Source organism: Copidosoma floridanum, unplaced genomic scaffold (genome assembly GCF_036245765.1).
Source record: "Copidosoma floridanum isolate Cflo_tuat_1 unplaced genomic scaffold, Cflo_Japanese_pri ptg000007l, whole genome shotgun sequence".
NCBI classification, from domain to species: domain Eukaryota; kingdom Metazoa; phylum Arthropoda; class Insecta; order Hymenoptera; family Encyrtidae; genus Copidosoma; species Copidosoma floridanum.
This window is the reverse complement of record NW_028321884.1, coordinates 6243353-6260053: the sequence shown is the minus strand read 5'-3', so window position 1 is coordinate 6260053 and position 16701 is coordinate 6243353. Positions and strand designations below refer to the sequence as shown.

Here is a 16701-nt window from a genome sequence, read left to right as displayed (position 1 = left end):
AATTATCCTTTCGCGTTGACATGGAAGTAAAAATTTTCTCAAGGAAGCATGTCAGTGGGTCACCCGAGCGCATGCATCATAAAAAAAAAAAAAAAAAAAAAAAACACTAGACGACGAAAATAAGCCATGCTCGCTAACTCGCGGAAACAACGAAAATATCCCTCTCTCGTTACAACAACACAACTTGCCTATATACCAGAACATTGCGCCCGTGAGCGGTCGTCAGTCCTCGCAGCATCTCTCGAGACGCGCGTTACGTCACAGCTTGGATACTCTCGCGTACCCGCAGCGTGCAACTGCATCAGAAGCTCGTTAGGTTTTCGCTTCGCCATCTACCTCGTGCGTATAGGTATATACATCATAGTAACAACGCACAATAAAGTAGCTGACTATATATTATGTACTAAACCCGCATGCGCGCATTACAAATGCACATGTGCTTGTACCTACTCCGCGTCCCGGTATAATATGAATCTTCGCCGGCCGGCCGGTGCAGAGTTGGTTGCTCATATATATACCGGCACACGGTGGAGGGACGCGCGCCTCCATTCGGATTCAATCGCAATCGTTAACGTGTCAAGGATAGACCGGCGCGATTTTACCTACTTTCTATTCGCCTCGGAGCACCACCGGCAACGCAGTGACGACTGAGCCCGGCGTTCGCATACCGCGGGAGCGCGTTTTCCCGTCCCCTTCTTTCGCGTTCTTTGGCGAGAGATGGAAAAGTTGCGCGAGCCCCATCACCCGACGCTAATCAATTGTCCGCGATTTTTGCATTTGCTTGCGCGTTGCCTTGTCAAGGATGCGGTACCACGACTGTCGACTCTTTCTCTTTCGCGCGCTTCTCTGTGTTAACAGCTTTCAATTTTTCCTCACCCTCCTCTCGCTCATAGGTACACACTCTTTGCGTGCACGGGTAATTGAGATACTTCTCGTTACTCCGGAAAAAAAAAAAAAAAATCCCGTCCTCCGTATTTGTTTTGCAAGCCTCTCGTTACTGGCAAATATTTGAGCCACGGCGCGCCTTTACAAAATTTATTACGCAAGCCGACGGGGAGAGCGAATACACCGTGTGATTATCCGCCGCGTTTACGTGTATACCTAAACAAAATTGCAGACCTTTGGGAGGAAAAAAATGATTGTCGATGATTTACAATGAGGCAAACGCGGCAACCAGTGGACTCGGTCGGGTCGCCCGAAAAGACTATACGGCGCGGAGAAATGTTTCCTCCTCCTCGTTGTAACATATATACATGTACGCGTGTCCCCGTCACCGCGACACGTTGCTATTATTACGTTTTCTTACCGAGAGGAGAGAGAGATGGCCCAATTGCCATGCGACGAATCCGAGATCGGGGAATCTCGGCTGCATCCCATGTCCCGGCTTTTCGAGTCCGATTCATGATCCGCGAGCGTTATCGGAGGTATACAAGCCAAGGCTCGATGGCACACGCGAATGGAAATAGATGCGTCAGTCCTGACGAGCTCCTTATTCGTACCTATACGCCGCACGTAATGGCACTCCGGCCAACAAGTGCAGCGTCAGCGTCCCGATAGCCGACACTCGGGGCTAATGATTCGTTCGAGTACCTATATAGCGTCTGCCACTCGGGAGGGATCCCCCCCCCCTTACCTATTCTTTTGCAGTATTCGAGAACGCGACAACCCCCGCATTCCCAATGGCGTTTATAGCGCCGATGCACTGGCAGAGAGAAGGAGGCTATATACAGGGTTTGGCACGGCGCGGAAAAGGCGAGAGACGCCGGTCGTTGTCTGAGCGAGACGTCGTTGCGACGTGGGTGGAAATTACCAACAGTCCACCAACACACGCCCGTGTACGCGTGCCCGACTCTTATTCAAATCCACCAGTCATTTCCGTCTGCGCCTATATATATATATATTGTCTCGCTTCTCCTCTTTTCTCCGTGTCTCTCCGATATCCGCCTCTTGTACGAGGAAAATGTTTACGTCGTCGTCGACGAGCTTATTTGCACCCAGCCGATTCGTACGAGCGTGCGTCTTCTTGATTCACGAGTATAATCTACTTGGTACTTTATGCCTTTTCGGTATGGACATTAATATCTTCTTCTTTGGATCACAAGGGATGTATCACGTACCGCGTACACGGAGAGAAACAATTGTAAAAATTACTCGAGCAGTCTATAGGAAGGTTTTATTGTACACAGATAGGTAGTTTTCATGGTGATTTTTACTGCTGCCAAAAAATAAAAGGTCTCTAGAGAACGGAATCTCATCAGTTGACGATGCTTCGAAAGTTACCTTTTTTTTTTTTTTTCTCACAGTGCACTGAGAGAAAAAAATAGTACAAACTACTGAGCAATATGGTCATCTGGTATACTTTTCGGTCGTCTAGAGGCTTTTCCCTACTTGAACAATAAATTTTGATGTTTAGAACGATAATTTTTGTTTGTCAGTACAGTCATTTTTACTGCTTGCAGAATAGAAATTACGGTCCAGATGGTAAAAAATTAGGTTGACAAAAGTAAAACGTCCCTAGACACCAGATTACCATTCTAGTCCAGTAATTTTTATTCTTTTTTTTTTTTTCTATTAGTGTGTGTAATCCAAAAATAGCCGACGATCGAGCAAAAGTAATCATTGATGCCTTGGACTTATGCTTCGATAATGTACACGCGGCGAAGAACACATCATCGCGAAACCAGAATTGTACATCTTACAACCCGCAGTATCTGTTGGGCTGAATTTTTTCAACGAGCGATGATGGACGACCAATAATATGCAAAAAAAGCAACCAATCGTAAATCATAGGACAAGAAAACCCGCCGGAGCGTAACTTTTCGCGATGCGCCGCGACTCGCATTTCAAGTATCGTATATACACGTGCAGGAGTGCGTAGAGGGGGACAGGCGCTCAATCGACATAACACGTGTAAAACGCACAGGTTGTTGCGTCGCATGTGCGACCGCGAACGGAGCCCCGGTACTAATAACGGGAAAAGTAAATCGGATCGCCTCTCACTCTTGACCGAGACAAGGCTCTCTCTCTCTCTCTTGGGCGCAAAAAAATTCAAATTCCAACTCAACTTGCTCTCGCGCGCGTGTAGTAAGTATATATAAGCGCATTATACGTACAAGCCGAGCGGACAAGCGCGCGCCTTTTAACTCCACCCGTTACATGTTTATATACTTGTGTACTCCAGAAGACCATTTGGCTGGTGGATTGTTTCAGATTGGCTCCCCCTCTCTTCGAGAAAACAACGCGCTTCTCTCGTGCAGGTAGACCAGCTTAGAGAAAGTGCCTCTTGAGGAGTTGTTATGGTTTTTTTTATCGGAATTTTGTGGATTTTGAGAGTCGGAGCTCGGTGGGAATTGATTTTCCGGCCAAACGCCATGGGAACCACGTATCGCTGTTGCTCTGCTGTTGTCGGAGAGTTGTAAATATAAGCTCGTTTCGTTTACTTTGAGAGTGGCGGGTCGACTTTTGTGATGTCTGCTGGTTAAAGATTCATGAATTTTTTTTTTACATCTGTTTGTTCAATTTCATTGATGAATTTACATCACGTGCACGATGCGTTAAAAACAATATCGAGGAAACAAACAACTAAAATTTGCCAATGAGAAACGGCGTGTAGGCAATTAATTACTTTTTAATGGCAAATATCTATAAATTAATGCGTATATAATTGCCTCACCATTTCGCGTGACATTCGACGTGGAAGGTGCTACTGTTAAATAACAAAGTCAACAAAATTTTGGATTTTAAATGACGAAACCGAGTAGTCATCAAACACACGTGTCAGAGACACCCTAGTACAAAGATACCTTCAAAAAATTAGTGTCAAAGCTTAAGTATGTTATCAGCGTACGAATTATGTATTTAAATAACTTTGAAATGGAAAAAGTATATACATTTTTATTTCGGATAACAGTGCATTATGCCTACATAGATTACATCAACCAGTTTTAACCGGTAAAATGTATAACTACTGTAAATTCATGTGTTTCGTAGCTGTACGCACCGGCGTTTAGAAAATTCTGTCACATGTTGTAAGCGCTTTAATCCGGTTATCTTTAAAATACTCGTACGACCAACTGTAAACCTTTTTTTAAAAAATTAAAGTCCAAAGCACTTGAAAAGTAATTAAACAGAAATATTAAAAATCTTTGTTGGAACTTCAGAACTTTATTGGTACTTGGAGTGATTTATAATATTAATCCGCTTTTTTTTCCGACCGAGCAAGCAGTTCAGCGGTACTTTACAAACATGATAAAAAAAAAAACTATTTTTAAAGCGTCACCCTGTAAAAGCAGAGCTTCGATGATTCGCATCTAAAGGTCAGTCAGCAGCAACAACAGCAACAAATCATCTCCCTCACCGATAACAGGTCAATCAACAAGTACAATTCAGCTTGTTTCTGAAAATATACGTGTCTTCTCTCGTCTTTTCACTCGATTTTTCCCAAACATCTTCAAGATCATCGCGCCGCTCAATTTCCACACAATGTACATTCAAGGACTCGTCACCAGTCAATCATCCGAAACAATAAATATATTCGCCAAGCTTTGACAGCTTACCACGCAAACGGCAAAGGCTCGCCAAACAAAAACGTTTAGCATAGCCAAGACGCGCAAAGACTAGACATTGAAAATTAAAAAAAGGCCTCGTATCAGTGGAAAAAAAAAAAAAAAACTAAATCGTAAGTGTGGAGTGCACGTGCTCTATCTCTTTGGCATTGCAAGTGCGAGTACGAAAATCCAAAGAAACATTGTTCGGGAAGGATGTGTGTACTTGTTACAAAGAGAGAAGGAGGATAAAAAGAAATAAATAGTCAGCAGGAGATCTTTTCTTACCTTCTCGCAAGTCAGCCAGAAGATAATCGAGTTGTCGTATCGCAGGGGGCCGCCCAGACTGCAGCCGGCGGCCAATCGCTGCTGCCTCAGGATTTCCGAGTGTGTGACGCCGTGCTGCTCGAAGATCTCCAGGGACCTGCGAAAATTGGGACTGATTAAATACGTGACTGGCACACTGTGCTCCTCTTCGGTTTATTTGGCTCGGTCTGGTAATTGGGGGGGGGGGGGCTATAAGTTTTCTCGTAATGAGAAACGACGGGGTGGTTCGGGTCCGTATACGCACATGTGGGTCGAAAGTATACATACAATGTACTACTGTACATTGCGCCGAGATAACAATAGCCCCTCCCCATCAACAGCAGGAAGTTGAATCTGTATCTCAGACGCGGAAAATCCTTTTTTACCCCGGAGATCGGCGATTTCACGGAAAACCATGACTAATCGGCCGAGAAGGAGAGTCGGCGTTTCCGATTCGCCCGCAATCCCGGTCGCGCAGCGTCACGCCCGTTTCCCCTCCGATCGAAAAACCGACGAGACGGAGGAAGTTTGCTGAGAAAGTGAGAGCGTGGGCAGCTGCAACCTGCATCGCCAAGTAAAGCGCGAAATCGGAAGCGAGTGTATTATATGCGCGCGGGCGCCCAACAGACCTGAGTACATGTTATACATATATATATGCTGGGACGAAAGTGTGACCATCCAAGCCGGCTTTGTCGCCGCAAAACCGCTCGCGAGCAAATGAATTTGTTGTAGTAAACGTGCATCAGGTACAGCTTATGAAAATCACAAGTCGATGTGGCTCGATGAAGTATATCAATGAAGCCCCGGTGAACTGAGCGCTAACCAAACGTAATACTAACACCAGGTGGCACGTCCGTGGCAAAATTCAGCTCGAATGTATATCATACGCAATATGTACGGGACGCATCGTACGCGAGAGCAACAGTTCATCGGCGGGGCGATAAGAGAGCGACCCGCAGCTGGGACTTTTAATCCGCGCTTATAGGTGGCTTCTACCGGTGGGGGGGATCTAGATAATGGGAGAGCGAAATAATTACACCCACACCCAAGCGTCCCTTCTCCTCCTCCTTTGGAGACCATGTAGTGGGCGCTGCACCTAATACACCCGCTCGCCCACCCACCCGTACAACTGAGGAAAACCCGTCGAAAAGTCGGCAAACTCTGCGATCGTGTGCGTGCATTTGTATATACATCTACTATTATATACAATGTACATACACGTGGTGCGCTGCAGGTATATATATATACCTTATGTATTACATTATATTTTATACATGTATATATCTGACACAGCTAGAGCCGGCCGGACGGTATAAGTTATGGATTAATAGGGCGTCGTTAAAGTCAGCGACGAGAGATAAAGCGGGGCTCGCCGACTCGGATCTTTTACGTTACATTGTATACATTGCACGTCAGGGTATACACCAGTAGATCGGGGGAAATAGAGAGAGAGAGAGAGAAAGGCAATGTAACGCGCACGCACACGCGGATGCCTTTTTTTTCTTCAATGAGACTCGCCCACGCGACCGTACACCTACTTACTATATATATGATCGCCCACTTATTCATGTATTTTATATATTGTGTATATATGTATAGGGACACCCTCTCGCGTGTATACAAGCACGCGTGCAAATATACGCGGTCACGGTTGTGCGCACACATGGTTACACGTGAGAAGCGGTGAGACTGGAAAAGGAGTCTTCTCTATATTTTAAAAAAAGCTCGGAAAGAGCGGGCGGATGATATGTATATACGCAGGGGGGGGGGGAGAAACCGCGTCCGCGATTGTCAAAGAGGTGTGTGGTATATACGTGCAGATAATGAGCGCGTGGGTGTGGGCAACCGGAGAAAGTATAACGAATTTTTTTTTTTTCCTCCTCCCCCCAACGGTCGTGGAGTTTTCCACTTCTTAGATAAAGATAGAACGGAAGTTGGGCTGCTGCCTCCGAACGAATCACTTCCTTCCTTCCTCCGAACATTGTATTTTTAGTACGGAAGGTGCATGTACTTCGAGAACACTTTTTTTTCACCCCCTTTTCTACTCGCGTGTTTTGAGCTTTTTTCGTCAAATTTCGCGTGCTATTATAAATCGTTTCGCGGTCAAACACGACGTGCCCACATCGAGCTCTTTTTTTGTCGTGCACATCGAAAGCTCAGACAAGCGCGAAAACAATCGTGTGCTCCCATGCCCCGTGCGATTCCCACGCGCGCTTCCCGCCACCCCTATTGAAAGCCCGCAAGCTCGTGTCTCTCCCCTCCCCCCTTGCCCCCGTCGAAAAATTAGTCATTCATAACTCGACAAGTCGCAGCGACGGCACCACCACCAGCACCGCGAGCTAAAAATAAAATGGAAAAAAAAAATGCGACTCTCCCGCCGCAGGAAAGCAAAGGGAGAGCCGAGTAATCATTTAGCCATCTGTCTAGCGCTGCGGCGTTACGTATACATACAGGCGCACACGCAGAGAGAGAGAGACGCAGACGACGAAAAGACAGTGTGGAATCCTCGCCAATAAATATCATCGCGTATCGCTAGGTCGTTTACCCCCGGCCGTCTCGAGAGGGAGAATAAAAAAATAAGAGAGAGAGAAAGAGCTGCCAGCGGTGCTAATTTTAATTTTTTTTTTTTCCTCCCCACCCCCCCTCTCGCACCTCCGGCGCGAGTCGTAGAAATAGATCCTCCCGTGAGCAAAGTTGGGCTATCAAGCCGGGAGCGTCCCTCTGCGTCCGAAATAGACGAGACGCTCGTTATATAGCGCTTGTGTCTCCCGCGTCTCGTCTTTTTCGCCGTGCGCGCGCCGGCCGGCGCTTATTGTGTGCTTGCGGTCGGGAGGAACTGTACATCAGCTTTCCGAGTGGCTTCGCGTGGGGGCTTATGCTATCGCGTTGCCTAAAACAGAGAGAGTCGCGACGACAAAGGTATATCGGAAACACAACCGGCCGGACTCCCACGCGCGAGAGAGACTTCATTGAAACTCGTCCGGGGGAGCTTTTTATCTGATTGCCATTTTTGTTGTTCAATATGACCTTTGGAATTTCAAACGCGCCTCTAGCTCCTTTCTTTTTTTAATTGACACAACTGTGTTTTTAGGAAAACGAAAAACGCTACGGTCTTAAAAAAAACCGTTTGTTGTTGGAGTTGAAAAAAAAAAAAAAAAAAGGTTCTTGTAGCGTTATAATAGCACGATGACAATCCGAGATGGATTTACATATATACATATAATGAAGTAATCGAGTTTCCAGACCAAGTCAAGTAATACACGTCTGGTTGAGCTCGATTTCGTGGGTAGCTTTTGATGGCTCACTTGAAGGGAAACCTTTCTGAAACTCGACTAAACTTTCAAGAAGCCAATTTTTATTTTGCCGTAAATTTGCTAATTAAATGTAAACTTGAACGTGATAGGGAAGAAAGTTTTTGTTATCTCATTTTCGTAACTCTTTGGGAAGTCGAACGAAAGCTCTGCACTACCCCTTTCAAGATCCACCTGATCAATGCAATCCGAACGTGTAATTGATATCATCATCATCGGCACAGTGTATGTATTACGTAGATGATGTAATGAGCACACGCTCCGCGTGAGGTTATACTAATGGGCTCCGAAATAAAATCGACTCGGTCCTATTTTTAGCTCGGCGGTGCTGTAAATCTCCGATAAATTGAACTGTCCGCGCGAGTCTCTGAGCTATAGAACCTTGAAACCACGACATTCAATATCAATCGGTTTTTCCTGTCTGTTGTGTTTGAGTACATCAGTGTCGCGTGAGCAAATATACATATATTACCTCCTTGGATTATATACTCTCGGCGAACATTGCCACTAAACGAGCGCCCCTGTGTTTCTATAAGACAAGAATTTTTTTCCCGCGTGATTTCTCTCTTTTTTTTTTTTTTTTTTTTTTTTCTCAAACGTAGGGATGTAGGAGTCGTAATGGGTGCGGAAACACGCGCGATATTTATAGAGCCCAAAAGAGCCAAAGTGTCACAGCTACGTTCTATTTTTACAAGGAAGAAAGTGTATCGATGTGTTTCAATGTACTTCTCGCGTTATACATGACGTAACGTCGCTTCTCTTGGTGTTTTTTTTTCTTTTTTCTTTTTTTTTTCTTCAACCCTAGGGTGAGCCAAGTTTTGCCTTTCCGTCCGGATGTCACGGAAAAGGGAAAAATCTGTAATAGCGACAGCCAAACGATTACGTACCTGATGTACATCATCTAGAGTGTATATATGTATATGTATGTAGGTGATGTTTTAAAAAGCCCGAGTAGAGTTGTTTTAAATATTTATTTGAAACGAAAGAAGGCAAGTACCATCATTTACGGTATATCTTTGGAGAGAAAAAAAATCTCGTCTCCATTGATGACGTTGAACTATCATAAATTAATACAAACGACTTCATCCCTACTTCAAGTAGACCTAATGAACGTCTCAAAAAGTTATGTATTCATGTATTATGTATAAATAGAGACTCTGTCATTTTTAACTCTAGTTTTGTTTTATTATGCGATCGATTGGTGATGATCAATCGTTTTACTCATTTAAATTCATTAGAAAAATCTTCCTTACCGGGAAGTATTATTCGAATGATACCCACCGGGATTTAATTCCCATTATTTCGCATCGTGTGATCACGTACAAAGGATTCAATACAATAGATAATAACAGTGGAGGATTGGACTATGCGCATGTGAGCCGTAAAATGTCGAAACATCTGGAAAATAATCATTTTTTTTTGACAAAGTCTATATATATAATTATGTACGTATGAAAAAAAAAAAAAAAAAAAGAAACATGACACATCCGCACGAGTGGAAAGTGAAAAACGCGGTCGGTCTCATTCATGAGTCCACCAGCGCATCACGCAAAGGCAAACACGAAGCGCAAAAAGAGAGAACTGTTTCGGCGAACTGCGCGGACAAAACAAAAAGTCGCGCTATACAGATACAAGCTCATAATGTACAATGGCACACAACGCGAGCCCTCTTATCTACAAAACGCAATGCAAAGCGCACCATTTCGCGATCTAAAATCATCGTGTGCGCGAAAGCATGGGTTTACGTCACGCAGCTCCGCTGGAAAGCCATGGCGCTTTACACACACGTACGGTTGACCCAATTTCCTCCCTCCCCCTCCCGTGTACTAATACCGAGTGGGAAGGAAGGTAGGGGGCGGTCGCAAAAAATACGCCGAGCAGCGTTACGTATATGTACGTACATATACAGGCCGTACAGGGCAGGCATCGGCAATAGAAATAAACGCGTGTTTAAATGGGGATATGTACTTATGTAGTGCAAGTATAGGTCGGAATACGTACACGAGAGCTGTGTATTATACGTTATAACAGTACGCGCGTACGCACGGAGAACATGAACGCGAGGAGGAAGCTGCGCGGAGATCATTGGACTTACGTAAGCCAAACTCGCGCATAACTTGGTGCACGTACGAGCAATAACAACAAGAGAGATGTGTGGTGCTGATGACGAGACGAGATGATGCCTCTTGATCGGCGTCGTTGGAGGAGACGTGTGGTGCTACTTTATATATGCAACCTCGGGTGCTTGTCTTACACGCCTATATATACGTACATTGGAAAAGCTGACTGCACGGATGGTAAAATGTTGATGCGATCACATGAAATTGGTGAGCGGGACCGGTGGGGGGAAGATGCTCACTTGCGCAAGACAAGCAACGACCAACAAACGGGGTGAAATACAATTAGGAGGCAAAGCTCGCATAAATTTGGCTCCTCGAAATGTTGTGCACCAAATAAAAAAAATAATGTTATCTCGTAACTGGCATCACATCGATATCCGTGGCCCACCAACGCGCTCGGAGGAGCATCTGGATGGCAAAAAAAGAAAAAAAGAAAAGAAAAACCCTCCGAAAAGCAATTTTCCCCTCCGCTGCTCGTAAATCGTCGCTCGTTCCTCTGTGCACATTGCAGTTTTGCGAAGGAGGCTCCATACCCACCTATACACAATACGGAGGAGGAGGAGGAGGTGTAAGTGTCCCTCTCCCATCCAAAGCGGCTTTTCAATGGAAAAGCGACTTTCTCTCGGCTCCTACGGAGAGACGGAGAGTAACCTCGACACCTCCATCCTCCACGCTCTTTCTCTCCCTCTTGTACTGCACTCTCGCTGATCTTTCCTTGCTGCCAGCCATGTGTGCCGCAGTTGTGCGTCCACGGCATCCCCATACGCTACATATACCATTAGGTATAGGTCAACGAAAAGTGACGAGCACTGGTGTATAAGTACAAGCATATCTTTTGTAATTATACCTATACAACTGCGCGCCTACACTTATACGTATACCTTGCGTACAATTACTACACACGGTTATTATTAGTCGCCTCGTTGCCCGAGTATATAGCTACTCGGGGGTCGGATTACCTACAATATGTATTACTCTGGTGTGCACGTTTTTCTCGTATCGGAACAATAACAGAGACGCTGCTTGTCCCTTATTCTCGAAACACGAGGCAACCCAAGCTCAAACGATCGTACCCGGTCATCGGAAGTCCGATTCGCGAAATCAGCGACGAGAGCAAAGACGCGATAACGTTTCGTCTCCGTGGGGGTATTATGTTGTGACGAACGGGTCTACAGGGACCCTATGGAGTTCCCGGTACACAGACTTGTAGGCCGATAAAGAGGAAAAATTGACACCACCACCCCCACACGTACGTGCGACGCGTACGTCCCGAGAAAGCGAGGCCCTTTTGTTTCACCCGGTGTATACAGCTCGCAATCATCGGACAATCCACACCCCGGTGAAAGGGGTACCCTACACTTAATAATCCGATACCCGAAAAGACAACAAGCCGTCCCTCCGCGACCATCATCAGCACCAGCAGGTATATTTCCGTCGCTGCACAATCACTGGGTTGGAAGAAGAAGAGTCGAGTCCCAAGAAGATGAGACGCTGTTATTCAGCCATCAGCGGCACCGCCAGCGTCGTCGTCGCTTCCACATATCCGCGCGCTTTTCCTCGTCCGTGCACGCGCGCGCACCTCGTCTTTTTCTGTCTGCGGCGCTCTCTCGCCTCCGCGCATAATAATGCGCCTACTCCCCCCCTTGGGCCCCGCCTGAAAATGACCCGCTGGAGCCCGGCCAAGCTGCAAGGGTTATAACGCTTTCCTTTTCAGACGCGAGGCTTTTCCGCGAACCCCCGACCCAACTGTACAACGTGCTATTATCACCTCTACGGGGCAACCTTGGCTATGTATGATATATATACATATGTACGTTTGATCATCGATTTTATAGGGTCGTTTGGGCCCTGTCGTCTCGCTGGGGGTTAATTTTACCGAGCGATCGGGAGACGAAGGAGCCGCGTTTTTGCTTACGTTGACAACTGTGTCGTCCTTGCTTTTGTGCCGAGCTTCCCTGCAATAATGTTGAAACCGATCTCCTGTAATCTCAACAGCCAGAGATGCATTGTTTTTTTTTCCACTCTTGGGAGTTGAAGCTGTGAAAGCCGGTGCTTCGTTTTAGAAGCGTGAAAGAAAGTGTTTATACATGGAAGACAGGGATTTCTTTTCAATTAAAAAATTTCCTCGAGAGGTTTACGCGACTGGGGGTAAATGAATTTCAGAGCCAAAGTGTTATATGGTCCATTGTAAGCCAAGTCACGTTCAGCCTTTTAAGTGCGACTCCTCAAACTTTATTGCCGCGAATTCGTGCCAGTCCCATAAAAATTGCGCTGCAGTACTATTTTGCCTCGACATTAAATTAAACAATAGAAAGAAGAGAAACAACAACAACGGTAGGTGTAGGCAAGTATGGGTATGAGTTGTGGAAAAAACGTATCGAAAGAAGCGCAATCCCGCGCCGAGAGGCAGATAAAAGAAGAAAAAATTTACGACGAAATACAAGGGACTTGCTGCAACGTGACATAATTCCTCGCAACGTGAGATATTGTTTGGACACGCATAGGTGATAGGACGCACTTGTCCATACGTACACGACGTAATAATGTTTTTTTTTTTTTTTTTTTTTTTTTCCTCGTCGTAGCCTCTCTGCCATTAAATCGTTCGCGTCTGCCGTGTGTATACGGTTTTTGAGCAACGAAAAAAATCTCCGGCGCATACGTTGTAATGACGTGTTGCAAGAAAATTTGTTGCCGACGAGATTACTCTCGAGGAAATATTTGCAGTACCAATTATTTCGTCGATAACGATGATCAGGGAAAGACAGCATACCACCTGTATTGCGAGTTGTCGTCGAAACGTTACACAGTCGCGTAAAATTTCATTATTATACCATCGGCAATTGTGATCAGAAATTTTGATTACTCGTTAAGTGAAAATTTTACTTAGTCCTCGGTTGAACGATTGTTGTACAACCAAGTAAAAACAAGTTACCTCGCTTTTTTTCTTTTCTTTTTTTTTTTCTAACGAGAATGATCGATGTTACCCAGGCCCCCTCAACTTGTATAGATAATATTCAATTAGACAAGCTACCGCGGCAAGAAAGGTATATATCACGGTTGCTCAATCAATCGTAGCCGGCGTACAGGCCAGAGGAAAAAATGCGGGCAGCTGGGCGCCTTATGAAAAATTCAGTCTTTCCGATAAAAAAAAAAAAAAAAAAGAGAGAGAGAGACGGAGAAACGCGGTTAGCGCCAGTTGGCACGAGGAGGAGGAAAATTCGCGGGAAAACCTACTCGGACGCTTACACGTGACGATTCCCCGAGAGTCATTTGTATGGCTCTTACCGGGAAACCGCGAGGGGCAGCGTTCCTCGGGTCATAATTACGAATCATTTAACGTCCCTCGTTGCGAGCGGCGATCAATTTTAATTTCACCGCAACTTGGACATTGATTTTTTTTTTTTTTTAATGAGATGTTGATAAGTAAACGACGACCATTTTCCTTCCAGGAATTTTTTACTCGGTACAACACAACGGGGGGAGCTAGACTTTCCAGCAGAAATTTTCGAGATAGCCATCTATTGTGCAACACAGTGCGTTCGATTGCTTTGAAAATTATCGAGATTCTTGGTACAAGTATATACTTATACATATACATCATGTACGAGCTCGGATGCAACGGCCATCGAGGAGCGATGTGCCTATTGTCCGATATCGAAGATTTTAAATTGCCGTGGAATTTTATGCAGATGTAACGCGTAGGGCGAGATGAGCCAGTTTTTGAAATAAACGTCGGATCGGAGGATGAATTGGTACAAAGATTAACATCGATGGATTAATCGCGTGGATGGAAAATAAAAAGAATCCAATCGTATTATCGAAATTTCGGGCTCGAAGGGATTACCGGGAAAACGTGATAAAACGGGTAGGTATAGGTACTTGAAAGCCCCATTACTCTCTCCAAATTTATATTTTTAGGAGAAAAAAACAAGCAAAAAAACTGTAACATCAATGATTTAGCCTTGCACGACCTGTTAATTTAACTTCTTTCTCAACACCCCGCGTATATAAGCGCTAAAAAACCCCCTGGAAGATATACTTTCAAAATCCAAAAGCTAAACGCTCGAATAATGCACGTAACACATGTATAGCTGCGTGCGATAATTATTTATCGCACGGCTGGATCGTTATGGAATTTATCCGGGGCCGGGAACACGCCCTGGCCGAGGTTGCGTAACGGTGTGCTGCACCATGTGCGCGGTACACTTCCCTAACGCGCGGGAGCCCATATAATATGTATATATACAGCATATTATACCACCAGCACCGTGGCCTTTATATGGCTCTACTGTCTTATATTGTATCGACTAAAGTTCGCACTGCCCCTCCAGAAGAGGCTCTATTTTTTTGGCCCCCTCACCCCCCGCTACCCCACTGTCTGGGAGTTTGTTTGTTGGTCCGATGAACTACAACGCGCGTACACACGATTGTATCTCGATGCTCTGCATTGGTCTTTCGTATACCAGCTAAGGAATCCAGGAGGGGAACGAAAATTATATATATATATATATATATATATATATATATATATATATATATTCGTAAGAGGGAGATATACACCTTTGGTAACAACTCGTTGGGGCTATATACACATGCGATAGCGTATTAATCAAAGCCGCGCTTATGATGCGTATACTTGTACGCACTGTGCATATACCGCTTTTAAATTTCACCAACGAGTATATAATGTACAGCAGCGGGAGCGGATTATAAGAGTGAATTTGCGTACTGGTTCTCGTGGACGGGAGATGGGGCGGGGTGGTGATTATTCCGTTTTTCCGCCGGACTGGCTCTCTCTACGCGGGCCATTAGCTCGCAATGAGGATTTCGGCGACTCTGGAATGCGGTAAGCGTACAATAATATACCTATAGGTGTAGGATGTCGGAGGAACAACTGGAAAACGGAGAAAGCGCGTACACGCGAGCATTTTTGGACGGGCCGAGAGTTGTCTCTCTTTCTGTTTCTTTCACTCGCGACTCGGGGTATAGGTACATGTGTGTGGGGGGGGGGGACGCGCTAAATTTCTTCGAGTAGTATTTTTACTAGGATATAAATATTTCGTTGTTTAGACTAGGGGCCAGCACCGAGAGCGGTTTCTAGGATTTTAGAATATCTGACCCGAATTTAAAGTTAGCACAAGTACATTTAATTATGATCCCCGATGCTGGTGCGTGACGATCATATCATGCGCGTGTATAAATTACCAAGTTGTAAGCGTGAGACAAAAAGTATTTGTACGTGGAGCTTCGCCGCAAATGTGATGTATACATTGGTGTCTTCCCTTTACAGCACCTCGTGCTATGCCGCTGGGCACCCATTACGTAAATTTCAACCGATTACTAATAATGATTTTGTGTCAGTTCGAAAAAAGTCGCAATAGCTCTGCCAAAATCAAATTGCCTCGAGGACAAGTAGTTTTATTGACACAAAAGTTTGGTTATTTGCACAAAGTTGGCCACTTGTCGGACGGAAGCCAGTTTACACGACAGGCGCTGGCGTGCCAAAAAATGTTTCTCGCCGACGAGAGACGGAGGAAAAAATCAAGTAAATTACAGAGAGAAAGAGAGAAAAAAAGAGCAAGAAACACCGACAGGAAACCATAAGTCCCGAACGTGTCTCTATATCTATTTTTTGCGCGTTAGAAAAAAAAAGAAGGGAAAGTCGAAAAAACGTGTCTCGTTTACGCAAGCTCGGGTGTCATTTTTTTTCGATACAAACCAAAGGATCTTCGTAGCTTGGCAATATTATATATGTACAATCGTACGCCCGGTAGCGGCAGCTGTCACCACGGAGCCGTTCATTGAAGATCGTCCAAATTGTTTGTCAAACCGATAAAACGAAGGGGAGGGAAAAAAAAAAAAAAAAAAAAAAAGAGGAAGATATTAAGAAACGAAAGCCCCGGATGACGGAGAAGTCTTCCTGTCACTGACCTCGCTGATGCTTACAGGCACGCACTCCGGGTTATCAAACGCGCCGGAATAGCCAAGAGCGCGCAAAGGCCAAAAAGTAGGTACACACGGAGCCTCGTACCATACGCGTGAGCCAAATTTCTCCCTCCCCTCCACACGCGTGGCTGATGATCCCGCAGAGTCTCTATATATTTATACGCGATGCTCTACTCCGATAAAAATACACACACGTGACCCTTGAAAACGACTCGGGCGATCACCGGATCTTTAACCTCTTGGTCGTGCGTGGATGCTCCCGTCTTACCCCCCTTTGTCGATTATTTTACTATCAACATCTACAATTTCAAAACTCGCGCGTGTATTTTTATGTGCATGGCGCGGGAAATAGCCGAAAGCCAACGCCTGACTGTTGACCATGCCACCATCGACAAAAGTACAAAGGGAAAGTGAAAAACAATAAGGTGAGTATATGGTTTGAGCGAAGAAAAAAAAAAAAGAAAAATTTGGGGT

At 45.1% G+C, this 16701-nt stretch overlaps 1 protein-coding gene across 2 annotated transcripts in view; it reads right to left on the bottom strand.

Annotated features, from left to right (window-relative positions):
* The window catches only part of LOC106645602 (tRNA dimethylallyltransferase), a 69100-nt gene that overhangs the window by 23824 nt on the left and 28575 nt on the right, over nt 1-16701 (bottom strand). For both annotated transcript variants that reach the window (XM_089588589.1, XM_089588590.1), the window contains exon 4: nt 4833-4968. In XM_089588589.1, the coding sequence (XP_089444715.1) occupies nt 4833-4968 (136 nt within the window). The remainder of the gene's footprint in view (nt 1-4832; nt 4969-16701) is intronic.